The sequence below is a fragment of the Heliangelus exortis genome, chromosome 2 (assembly GCF_036169615.1).
Source record: "Heliangelus exortis chromosome 2, bHelExo1.hap1, whole genome shotgun sequence".
Taxonomy (NCBI): domain Eukaryota; kingdom Metazoa; phylum Chordata; class Aves; order Apodiformes; family Trochilidae; genus Heliangelus; species Heliangelus exortis.
Genome location: NC_092423.1, coordinates 99,895,375 through 99,908,802, shown reverse-complemented (window position 1 = coordinate 99,908,802; position 13,428 = coordinate 99,895,375). Strand labels below are relative to the sequence as shown.

The following is a 13,428-nucleotide window of genomic DNA, read 5'->3' as shown; positions in this document are numbered from 1 at the left end:
CACAGACCCAGGTCCTTGCTCTACACACACTGCAGACTTCAACCCATAAACATCAGCTCCGTCTAACTTATATATGATCCCAAAACACATTAACTAAGCAAAACTAGAGCAAGAAAACTCTTCACCTGTGTAGTCCCAGCTTTGCAAGTTCTAGCAGTGTCAGCACACCCAGAGCATGTCAGGCTGTGCTGAAAAACACCCTGGGTTTTAGAGGTATTCTGGGTTTTGAGGCCGTCTACAGTTTCCTTAAGCTCTCAGCTGCAAGTAAGAACTGCTTACGTAGGGAATTTGGGGTGAGTGGTGAAGCTGGAAGTCTCCAAGGTTTGCATCTTCCCAGGAGAGCCCTAAGTTGCTGGTTCTGTCTGTAAAGCTCTGAGATGAAATACATCACAGCACTTGTTTCACATTAGGAAGGAATTTTTGCAATAGTGTAGGAGTGGCTGAGATAACTAGGTCAGAAAAAATAAAGAGCTTACGGTAACTTGAAGTAACCCATATTTATTTTTAACATCTCATGTTAATATTTAATGGCCTGTATTTTCAGTCTGCTCTCTTTGCTGCTGACTTTCTCACCCTGCCTGGAAAGTGGAACTGTTTAAAAAAAAGATGACATTGTGTTTTTAAATGGCTTCTACTGAAGTTCTTGTAATATCTGGCCATGGCTTAATTCTTAATTGTGATTAAAAGCAGAACCAAGCTTCAAAAACTGGTCTGATCCCAAATTTCTAGATCTGGAGGCTCCCATCTCTGCAGTCTGCTCTGCCTAGTAAAGACTCCAAGGTCCTGGAATGTAATGGAGGCTTACTACAGAGAGTGTTTATTTGTTGTGAGCTATTGTCCCCATTACCTATAAATCCTGAGCCATGGATGCAACAAAACTTTAAACTTTTTTTGTAATTCTCTTGTCTTTGATCACTTTTTAGTCAGTCAGATTCCTACATGCTCTAAAAGAGTCAGCTCCTTGTGTAGTGACCTGTTTCTTCTGCCTGTACAGCATCCCTGGGAGGAAGGGGAAAATCATAACAATATTTGTTATGTATCTATGGGACTTAATCTGTTTGGCAAATTTACCAGCAGAAATCTAAAGTATGACTGGATGTAAATGTATTTCAGAGCATTTTGTCTCAGAGCACCTCATCTGTTGTCCAAAAACCATCTAGTTTGGCAACACAGGAAAATAATTTCACCCACCTCTCCAGCTTCAGACTGGAGAAAATACAAAAGAGACTTCTCTGCAAGCATTATAAGTATGTAACCAAAACTAGATTTGTATTGGCAAGTTAATTAAAATCCCAGCAAGCCCAGGGAGCACCTGGGGTACTTGTCTCATAAGAGCGACATTGGTGTAATGTCTCTAGAAATAAGACATGCCCTCATCCCAGTAGTCTACAAACCTGAAATGAGGCACTTCTAGGTCCTCTTTTCTTTGCAAGCCTAATTTTACAGGGCTCTAAAGCTTTCAAATACATGCACTTGAATGAAGCTTGCTTTAGTGTTACTTGGTTTTCTTTTTCTTCTGCATCATTTTCCTTGTGGAGCCTTTAGACTACTTGGCCAGAGACAGATTTATGCAGTGGACCAAAAAACACAGAACATGGCCCTTGAATGGAAGCACTTCATAGGCATTTGAGGTCAGCATTTTCAAAGAAGATGGGGCCAGATTTTGATGAGCTTAATACTCAGCAGCTACCATTGTGACACTAAGGACAAATCTTCAAAAGAGCACTTATTCTGATTACTACACATGGGGCTTGAGATGTTTGGAGAATTTAGCCTTAATTGGGCATCAGGATGAAAATTCATGGTGGAAACATAAAATCTCATTACATATTGAAAAGCAGGTGATCTTATATGCATGATGGGGACTTCTGCTGTATAGTAGGAAACTGCTAATTGGCATTACATGTTAATGGAATTAATTCTGCTGCAGTGGGTGCATCTCTTATAAAACCTCATGTTGTATACCATCACATTGCATTAGCCCAAACAGACTGTGGGTCAGTCAATGAGGACCTGCAGTCAGTTCCCTGCATCTAGCATATTTTTGCTGATGAACCAAATGGCTTGGAAAAAGTAGACCACATTTGTTCGTTTTGTAAGGAAAAAAGGCCCCATGGTATGTCTGATTAGCAATTGCAAAAGTAGGTGAAGTGGGTTCAGTGATGCCAAAAATCAAATGAGCATATGAAATCAGCTTAGTTGTCTGCATAAAATTTAATGGATGTTGTCACTGAGGAAAGCACATGAAAATTACTTAGATTTTTGCATCCATTTACTTCAATTGTCTATAGAGAAGTCCCCATGTAAGTACTTCATGAAACACTAGATAATAGGAAAATTGTGAAAATAAATAAAAATTAAAAATAATTAGACTGTCATTCAAGAATCAAGTCAGGTAATTTGTGTTAGACCTTCCCAAGGAAGCTAATGCATTCATGAGAACCAGGTGATTAAATGCTGAATTTATTGAATAAGCTTTCCCATTTTTCTGCTCATGCTGTGTTTGCTAATCAAGTATGATTTTTTTAAAAGTCTTTTCTGTTCAGAATAACTTCTCAGATACAATCTCTGGCTATTCCCTGGTCTTTGAGAGGCTCATTGGGAATATTTGATTAAAATTTTGGGTAAATAAATGTTACACATTTCTGCCGTCTAATTCAGTGGCTGCAGAAGACAGTGGGATATGGTTTATTTTACTGATCTAGAACATATCCTTTAAAAAAAATCAGTATTTAACAGAAAAATAACAGGTTATGCAAGTCTCCAGGGAATTTGCAGAAAGTAAATGCCAAAACCAGGAAACAAAAATTAGAGATTTTAATATGTATACATGTTGTCTTTCAGTACTTGCCAAGATCAGAGGTCAGCTCTGGGCTAGTCTTTTAGTTTAACTCCATTCTTGGCTCGTAGCTAGCACAGGAGCACAGACAACATTTGCAGCATGACCATGACATTCTCAGCAAGATGTGGATAGGGATTTAATCCTATCTGCAGAAGGGAAAGGGGCTTACCTGGCATTCATTCCTTTGGTACCAAACTGGGTACTGTCACAGAGCTAACTGGTGTGCAACTGCTTGGGACTGAGGAGAAAGTACAGATATGTGAAAGCTTTTAGCAGAGATACTCAGTGCAAAACCTCAAATTTTTTCCAAAGTAATTTTAACTGACAACACAAAAGCATTGAAAATTAACCCCTTATCTTTATATGCTCTTTACAAATATTTGAAGTTTAATGATGAGCAATAACGGTATCTGTGAGATGCCCAGCTACCCAAAGAACCTCAGGAATTATATTCTAGCTTTGCTTTACAGTATTAAAAAATAAGTTACTACAGATGCCCTCAATCCAGAAAGATGCTTAGTGTCTTTTGCAGTTTGACTGAAGTATTTCTGGCTTTCATGGGATCCTCACAACTAGAGCTAGCTAACAAGAAGCAGTCTTAGAATCACAGACTCATAGAATTATTTAGGTTGGAAAAGACCCTTAAGATCATCAAGTCCAACCATAAACCTAACACTGCCAATTCCACCACTAAACCATGATCCTAAGTGTCACAACAACACATCTTTTAAATACTTCCAGGGATGGGGACTCAGCCACTCCCCTGGGCAGCCTGAAGACAGAGAAGGCATTGCTATTCTTATTTATCCCACACAAAAGTTAGCCAAGGCTTTCTCTTTCATGCAGTGGTCACGCAGGCACTTCAAAAATAAAACTGCAGGCTAAGGCCATAAACTGACAGCATTTCTTTTGCTTTGTTGGGGCAGGCAAGTGAAAATCGGAAGCTCCTGAATGCTCTGAAGGGTTTGCTGGATGATTTCCGCCTGGAGCTGCGGGATGAGGAGCGTGAGCGCCAGGGGCTGCAGCAGCAGTATGCCCTGCACAAGGCAGCTTGGGAGGTGGAGATGACTGAACTGAAGTGTCAGCTCAAACAGGTAACATCCCCCATGTAAAATTACCCCACACTGGTAAAGAATGTCTGAGGTTCTCAGCAAAACAGGAGACTTACGAGAGCCATTTTACCCCGGTGCCTGAGAGCCCCCATGAAGCCTGAGCCAAGCTTTGCCTCTTGAGCTGCCCCTTGGATTCCCATTGTCTCAGTGCTGATGTTGTAGGTACTGTGTAATGTAGGTGAGGACAAACAAACTGAACCTCTTCTTGCTCTCTTTTCTCAAAAGATTTGGCTGATGGTGTGTCAGCTGCCGTAATAAGACACTCAAGACTCTGTATTCATTGGCATTTATAGGAGAGAAAAATGTCTTTATGTTGGAATGCTCACAATTAGCTCACCTCTGTGCCTTGGCACATAACAACAGGGGTGTTTGGTGCATAGGAGACGAAAGAGTGATTTAATAACACCAACATGATAGATCAATATGTAACTTAAACCAGCTGCTCAAAGCTACTGGTTAGTGATGGATGGTACCCCACTGAAGGGAGAACATTAGCTACCCATCATGGGGGGGTAGAAGCATGTTAGAAGTATATATAAAATCTGGTGCCTGGTGCTTCAGTGCCATGTATGGCTGTTTGCAGAACATGTAGTGTTCCTGAAGCAACCTGAAAGCAAAACAAAAAACCCTACAAAGATTCATTTCCAAAGCTGATGGCATAAAAGCTCTAATTTTCCCCATTGAAAGGGGAGGGTTGGCAGACAGTATATTCAGGTCTTGAGAAAAAGATCCGTAAATGCAGAGCTGCTCTGCAGAAGGCATATATAGTAAAAATATTCATTGCCAGGAACATGGTGTTTTTAGGAGGATTTACTGAATGTTGGAGACTCACTCTGACGCACAGAGCAGAAACATGAGTGCTGCTTTTCCTGACCAGGATCTAAATGGAAGGAGCTACTGAACAACATGTAAAATAGCATCATTACATATAGCCATGTTACCATCCCTTGCTATTCTGTGCCCAACATCTGGCATAAGAGCAGCTTTAACTAAATAGGCATGTCTGTCAAGTTAGTGTTGGTAGGAAGACCTCTCATCATGTCATTTGGTTGTTAAGGCCTTTTTAGTCATCACTGTTGTCTTCACTGGTGTTTTTTCCACTTTTTTTTTTTTTTTTGTGAAGCAGTAGGTCAGTTAACAAGAGTATTTTTCTCAAGAGAGTCAGCTCCTAATTAGTAGTCACTGTCAATCATTTTGCCAGTTGATGTTGATGTTTCAACTTTCTATATAGAAAAAAAGAAAAAAAGGAAAGAAAACTCTTTTGATACAAAAGCACTGCATATCAGAGGTGACAATGTACTGTTGCCTGCTACTTTGGAGCTTTAGCACTGCGTATGTCATTAAGAATGAAAGACTTGGTGTCAGAAATGCATGAACATCTTATCTGGCAGAAGGATCCTTAGGCGTTGTTTTTAAGATAAGAAATAATGAGATTGCTCCTAAGTATGGGATTATGGTAGTGCTGCACCAATAAGGAGTCCCAGTAATTTTCAGCCTCCAGCTGAGCAAGTGAAAAATTCCAGTATTCTGGGAACTGGGAACTAAGAAAATTTTGGAAGAACGGGGGAGTTAGTATGAGAAGCCAAACCCTGCATGTGCTTTGAGAACTCACATGTAAGGACATGAACTCATACTAGCACCCTGACCAATGATCCAGCTTCACAGTGCCTGGGAGGAATACAACCTGGGAGGCACACAGAGAGGCATCTGGCAACCTTTAGTAGTCAGCAGGTTTAGGAAAGTCCCATCTAGACTTTCATGCTAAGGAGCCACCAATGGACCTTTCCTCCATGACTGGAGCCATTTCGTCAAAACAGAGGCAGAAGGACTCTCCTTGCCAGGAGCATAGTTCTGCCAAGAACTGTCTTCTGAGTCAAACAACACAGCCTCTGACTGGAGAAGGTTTTAGGTCCTGAATGGCTGAACAACAGGAAATTATTCTGAAGGTTTGTCACTATATACTAGCTTTGGTTTAGAACTCATCTTAGTACTTACAGAGTTACTGTGTTCTTCTGAAATGGGGTGAGATTCAGGGTTCTGGTCTGGATGGGGATGAGCCAGTGGTCCAGCACAGGACAGGACTTACTATATTTTGGCAGCTTTCTCGTGGCACTCTACCAACAGTTGTACATTCTTGGGGCATCACTCTTATGGGGCATATTCTTACTCCCCATTGCCTCTCTCAGCTGTCCTGCCCTTTGCAGGCATCACCATCTGTCATGTTTGCTGACTGAAAGGCTGAGAATTTGTCCAGTGGTGGGGAAGAACTCACTGGTGTAAGGGGAGAGAGAAAATGGGTCTTGTTGGAGTTTAACATTTTGCTATTTTTCTTTGAGATTCAAAAAAAGGGAAGAAGGAATTTGCTTTATAGGACAACATACACGTTTATATTACAACTGAACATTTGATTGCTTTATAGGTTGTTTTTAGCATTTTCATGACTCACAGCAGCTGAAGAATTCATTACAGGTATTGGTGTCTTCACAACTTAGCATGCCAGCCACAGCTACATCTGCTGGGGCATTATTCCTCAGGGGCCAGCAGAATTGTAAGGTTGAGTCTGAACTCCAGCCTGGTTGGATTTACCCCAGGCACTCTAGCAGCCTCCCCAAAATTTTCTTTTGCAAGATGAGAATTTGGCAGAGACATCAAAGGTACTTGAAAGATACACATATCCCAAATAAGTGCTAGATAGCCCTCTGTTAGGCTCAGCTGTAAGGAAACTGTACAGGGTTTACTTTGTTAGTCCCTTATTATTTTGACTGATCTCGGCTCTTCCGTGACGCTTCTGAAACTTATGATTAGTGTCATAGCTGCTTAGTGAACCAGCAGGAACTTCTAAGAGTGACCTGGGACAGACAGCACAGAATATGAATACTGAAGCAAACAAACCTAAAAGAATGGGTGCCAGCAATGCTGACTGTGGCTGCAGCACGAACTCTGACTCCTGCAGCATCCTGAAATGGAGCTAGGGACATGCAGATGGACAGAGGAAAGGTGCAGCAAGGGGCAAGAGGCCATTACCTGAATTTAGTGGTGAGTTTGGAAGCTAGCAGTGGTATTTTTACACATTGCTGAACCAACATGTGGGCAATCAACCTGCTGGGGTAGTGGGTAGGAAGAAGGCAGAGCTCTGTGGCTTCTTGAGGAGCTGTGCTGCCCCAGGATGGTGTCTCCCACCACAGATCTACAGCTCAGAGGTGCCTCTCCTGTGTTGTTCTGTGTTTCTGCCCCACAGCTCCTCCAGTCTGCCATCAAGCCACACAGGTGTGTGCAGGACAGCCTGATGCTTCTTTTTTATAATTGATTTTTTCCTGTTGATTGGTCAGTTGATTGCTTCATTGTTTGAAAACAACTGAACTTTGGAAATTCGTGGTGGAGGACGCAGGTGTTTTAAGATTTCCCTGTCAATGCAAGTGGCAGTAACAGGATGTTCTCTGCAGCTAGGTACAATTTTTAATGACTCAAGCAATGACTTCTCAGCCTTCTCAGCTGTTCAGAGACTACTAAGCTTTATTCCTGAATGCAATCTGCTCTTCCTTTGCTGACATTGTTTGAGTTTATTTTCCACATAGGGCAAGGTGAAGGTGGTGTCCTTCTCTCTTGCTAAAGGAGCAAGTTTCCCTGTAGACCTGCTGCCTGGTCTTTTTTGAGAACAATTTTAACTTCAGAAACAGAAATGAGTTTTCACTGCTTTTCACTCCAGTTCACCTGCAGAGCCAGGGGATGGAGATGTATCCCAGTCTGAGTCACATATCCTCTGAGTTGTTCATAAAAGGTCAGGCTTCAGAGATGAATTCTTCACTCACTTACATAAAACCATTGAGCACTTTTTTCACTCTGACAGTAGTCCAGCAGTGGCCCAGGCTGGCCAGAGAGGTTGTACAATCCCTGCCCTTGGAGGTTTCTCAGGATCCAACTGAACAAAATCCTGCACAACCCAATCTGATCTCAGAGCCAGCCCTGCTGGGGTTTGACTGGAGACCTCATGACACCCCATTGAACCTGCATTTTCCTATGATTCTACTACCTTGTGCCAGTTCTTCTGCTCTGATCAAGCTGATCCCTTAGCATGAAGCAAAGGAATGTGAGGGAAAGAAGGTAGCATCAGCTAACTGCCCTAGAAATCAGTTCAAACAACAGAACCTGCTGAGATAGGAGGGCGATCTTGGGACATCTGCTGCTACAAACACCCTCTTTTCTTGGAAGGTGTGAGGAGCTGTACAATAAAACCATTGCTGGGGGCTGTTCTGGGAAAAGTCTCTTCAGAAGATGAATGTGCTCTCTTTAGGTGCTGGGTGCACTGAGTGAGAGCACGAAAGCAGAGCAATGGCTTTTTGGTGACTGTCTCAGAGATGATGATGAGGCTGGAGCTTATGTTGATGTTTCATTCATCACTGGTACCCACACTCCCATCAGAAAGTTCATAACTGATGCCTTAAAACCATGAGCTTGTAGAACTTGTGAAATTATTCACTGTGGTTTGTACCTTCTTGATTTTTAAACTTTTTTCAAGTGGAACATATTCGATCATAGCCATAATTTTGCCATTACCTTTGTGGACTTAGATCTTTAACTCAAATGCATTGTCAGACACGTGCTTTTTACCACAGAGAGTTTAATGTCCTAGAAATGTTTTACTTTATTTCCAGATGGAAGGCAAGAGTGAGAGCACTTCAGGAGAAACCGGCCTCACTTCTGATGCAAAAGGAGCTTTTAAAAAGGAAAGAGAGGAACACAAGAAGCTTCTGGCTCAGAGTCACAGTGTGGTGATGGACCTCCGCTGGCAAATCCAGAACAATGAGAAGAACTGGAACCGGGAAAAGGTGGAGCTCCTGGACAGGTTTGATAGGGACAGACAAGAATGGGAGCGTCAAAAGAAGGAGCTGCTGAGGCGGATAGAGCAGGTGAGGAGTCAGGTTGGGGTGAGCAGTGTCTGGCTGGAAGCAGAGGGCATCGTGCTATTACTGCACTCAGGCCAAGGTGAAAAAACTGCATTAAAAAGCAGCACAGGAATAATTTTGGTTCCCTGATTACATCAGTGTTTCTCATGCTACAGAACAATTTACGTACACTGGGGAATAGAAGGAAAATGCTCGTAATCCCTATAAAAGATCACTTATGAGAAATCAACTCCAGGTTAAAGGCCATTTCCTGCTTCATTTCAGTTGTCCTGGATAGGCATAGTCACATCGATTCATTCTTTTTAAAAGCTTTTGTGCATCCCTTTGTACTGAAATACTCAATCCCATAAGCAGGATTGTTCAAGGTTTGATATACAGCCTCTTGCCAAAAAAAGTCCCTTCATCCCTGAATGAGCTATCAAAGATGCAGCTTTTTTAGCTAATCAGTCTCAGCTGAATTCTTTTTCTCTAGCACAAGAACCTGGGGGTTAATGTGAAGAGCTCTGGCTGATACCAAATAAACAACTATTAACACTAAATATTCAGTAGACACTTCTGACCTTGGTCACATGAATTTTATGTACACTTCTGCTATCATATTGCAGATGATAACTGCATACTTGTTCTCTTGGTACTTTCAACTTCTTATTATTAGAGACAAATTATACCTAATGAATTTATCATTTGGCTGGCAGCCATACTAAAATTAAAAAAATATAAAGTGAGGGAGAGCTAATGTGCCATTTTTAACTGAACATTGTTCAGCTCTGAGTCATGCATTCCAAGAAAAGTAAGAAAAACAACTGAAGTTGTGGGTCCCCAATTAACTGAATCCTTGCTGTCCTTAGGACATCAGAAATTGAATGGCACCAGATCTGTGAATGCTCTCTAGGGAGCACTATGCTTGAATGAAGCACTAAGTATCTTTATAGGATAAGTTGTTGAAAGCCTGGTGTAAATTCCTGACCAGTTTTTGAAAATGGTTCATTTTCTGTGTCTCACATTCCCATTCCTGGGCTGCATCAAGAAGCTAAAGAGGAGCTGTAAAATATTATGATTTCAGGACTAAACCTCTGTTAAAGCTATGGCTCTTAAACCCATAGAGGAGCACTTAGGAAAAACTTGGACTCTACAGGTATTTGTAAAATCACAGCTATAGAAGTGTGGGTGAGGTTACCAATACGAAGGTTTTACAGACAAAAAATGGTGATTTTTGAGCTTATAAATTTAAAAATATCAATGAACAATGTTCTGGAAAATGTTAATCTCCCATTTATCTGAGGATTTTTGGGGTATACATAATTTTTAATATTATATCTTCAGATAGCTAGAGGGACTTAAGCTGGTTAAAGATTGCTTTTTCTATTACCTGCAAGTGGGGCACACTGAAGGAAGCAACAGAGAAATCCCTGTCAATGTTACCTTGCCTTTAATTCTATATAAACCTGACATAACCACTCCTTGTCATCTTGGGAGAGCCTACAAAATAGCTCCTAACTAGTCCCAGAGTTGATTTCTTTTGTTACTATTCTGAAACCTCTAGGCTTCAACTATATATATTTTTAGTAGGACAGAGTTGTATACATAGTTAGCTAATAAATAAGGGAAAGAAGAAATAGTATAGCAAGCTAATTTCAGGGGAATAGATGATCAAAAATAGCAATTAAAATGTTGACTACCTGCCTGCAAAACTTCAGAACTCCATTTTTGCTTATAATCAAACATTTCCCTGTGTGACAGGAAGCTTCAAAATATTTTCAGGCTTTTAGTTGAATATCCTCTCAGACTGCAGTCATGTTCTGCTTTATATGGAAACAATTAGTGTATCTCTGAAGTCCTTCTCTCCAGGGTTTTTCTGTGTGTATTCCATGTATGGGAATACGTAGAGGATGAGGAGACTACACCAGTGTCTATGCCTGAAAAACAGTCTAAGAGATAGCAGAAACATGTGTGCCAAGTTTCATGCTAATGCTTTATGCCTGTCTGCTTTCACACAGCTCCTGAATAATACATGTATGATAAGGGGGGAAGCTCACACCATTGTATATAATGTATAAAATACTTTATTCTGGATGGTTATGGGAATACTACTCGCATATAAAAAACATGGTGACCTACTTCTTTCAGAGCTCAAAGTTGAGGGTTTTTTTCCTTTTTAAGTACACTGTCACTTTGTTTTCCCTTAGAGAATCTCCCTCCACCCTACTTCTAAAGCTAACAGTGCATAGAGCACACTGGCAAATATTTAAACCCACAAAATCACCTGTATAGAAAAGTTGTGCTTAAAGCTATAAACACACACTGACTCAAAATTGTTAGTCAGTCTTTAAAAGTTAGGCCAGCATTTCTCACTTTAATTCTCCTTTCATCTCTGATTCAGAGTGATCCAGTGTCTGTGCTGTTTTCTCATAAGTGTTCGCACATCATTATCCTTACAGGATCTCTGAAAATGTGGAAGGGCCTGCAATTGGAAATATGGATACAGCAAACATTTGGTTATTGTTTCTCCTTGCTTTGAGTCTTGTCCATATGCAATGGACTCTAGGATCTCTCAACAGCTTCCAACCCCTCACATTAGAGGATAACTTAAATTAGCTCCTTTTAATAAAACTGTTTCAGATTTTGTGTATCATGAGCAAAATACTGAAGATGCATTCCCACTTTTGTAGATCTGAATCAAGTGAAAAGCTCACCAATTTCAGCCCAAGCACAAATTTAACCATTTGGTACCTAAACTGTTTTGATTTACATTAGGCAATATAATGTTTGTTAATTTTTCCAAACACCTTTTGTAGGTTCTCAGTCTCCAGGGTCCTAGGAAATGCCTTCTTGGGTTTGCAGGTTATTTTAGGTAATCTTAGTTCACTGCTTTAAGAAAATGTTGGAGTTACTTATCAGATTCCTGCTGTCACATACTATGTTTGAAAATATCATTTACTTATTTTATCCTGTTGTCTTTACAATTGAAGGAGAAGTTTATCACATAATCTAATTTTAAGATTGACAATTTCACTTGTGCTTCACTCTCTCTTCACCCAGCTTTTGCAAAATTTAGAGTTAATAGAGTTAAATGTAGAGTTAATAGCTTTGATGGCCTTTCTATAAATATGCATTTTCTTCAAACGTGCTTTGCATGCTTAATTCATCCTTTTGACAGTGCTGTTCTGTACAAATAGTAAACTTTCTAGCCAGACTTTCTATTAGGGCTATACCATCTATAAAACAAAGCTTTCGTCTTTTGCAAAGTGGAATTTTCCACCTCTGGAAACAAATGATGTGCATAAAAATGCAGCCTTTGTATTGCTGACTAGAGGGAAAATTGTTTTGATGAGGCTCCAAGTCACTCACTCTTCCTTGAGCTCCTACTTGTATTGCTTTAGGATGTCACATCAAATTTGCTTTTAAATATCAGTCAGTGTTTATTTGTTTCCTTAAAAAGCAGGTTACAGACAGAGGCATTATTTTGTGTGCGTGTATATATATATATATACATACAGTGCGTATATCTGTATACAATGTAAATAAGCAAAATTATACACATACACATGTAATCACTCAAAATCCCTTGAGTAATGAGTGTCATCAAAGTCCTAGAGACATCTGCCTTTGTGGAAGGGCCAGGACAGCAAAGCTGAGGTCCCCGGAGCTGGATGGTGACCTCGCGGTGCCTCACCAGGGCACAGGTGAGTCCTGCGAAACGCCACACGCTACATCAGTAATTGCTGTTCCTTTTAATTTGCTTTGTCTCCAGCTTCAGAAAGAAGTGAGCCCGCGAAGAGGAGGTGGTTTTCTGTGTGACCAGAAGGAGAATAACCTTCGCCCGTTCCCGACCCAGGGGAACCTCCACGTGCCTCACCCGATGGGGTCAAGGTCCTTCTCTGACTCAGACACCATTCAGTTTGAGGATCGGTCGCTGTCTAAGCTGAGGGAGAGCGATCGGTGCAGTGCCAAGGAGAACCTCTTCCTGGAGTCCCTGTCCCTGGATTCCCCCGATGAGTCCGATGAGCACCGCTCCCGGCAGCTGGAGCGGGACAAGTTCTTGAGCGGATTAGCAGAAGTATGCCCTCTTCTACCTTTTATCAAGCTGTTGTGTTATCTCTAATGTCAGAGTTGGTATGGCATCCCTTGCTGTAAGAAGTGAGGTATTGTGTCACAGGCACTACTTACAGAGGGTTTGGGATGGAAAAGATTTCATTCCTTGTTAGGAGCTGGTTAGGTGGTTGTCAGTCACCTGAGAAATGGGGAGCCATCCTAAAGGTTCCAAAGATTACCTCACCTCGTGGCCATTCATGTTTGGATAACTATATTTGACACAACATATTGGTTTAGAATGTCATAAATCTCTTCCAGTTGTAAGTAGATATGTATATATATGAAGAAACATTACTAACATTGTTAGTAAAGCAGAAGGTGCTGTAGAGAGGCACTTCTGGTTGTTCCCTTGTGGTTGCCTTTTAAGTAGATTGGCATAAAGTAAGTGAGGTGAGATGTTAAAAAAATAAGTGAAGTTCTTCTTCATCGGTGAATTACCTACCTTGAGATGACACCATAGAGCTATAAAGATGTAAAA

At 40.9% G+C, this 13,428-nt stretch overlaps 1 protein-coding gene across 11 annotated transcripts in view; it reads left to right on the top strand.

Annotated features, from left to right (window-relative positions):
* The window catches only part of MTCL1 (microtubule crosslinking factor 1), a 107,320-nt gene that overhangs the window by 80,643 nt on the left and 13,249 nt on the right, over window positions 1-13,428 (top strand). For all 11 annotated transcript variants that reach the window (XM_071737172.1, XM_071737170.1, XM_071737176.1 and 8 more), the window contains 3 exons: window positions 3,769-3,936; window positions 8,607-8,861; window positions 12,610-12,915. In XM_071737172.1, the coding sequence (XP_071593273.1) occupies window positions 3,769-3,936; window positions 8,607-8,861; window positions 12,610-12,915 (729 nt within the window). The remainder of the gene's footprint in view (window positions 1-3,768; window positions 3,937-8,606; window positions 8,862-12,609; window positions 12,916-13,428) is intronic.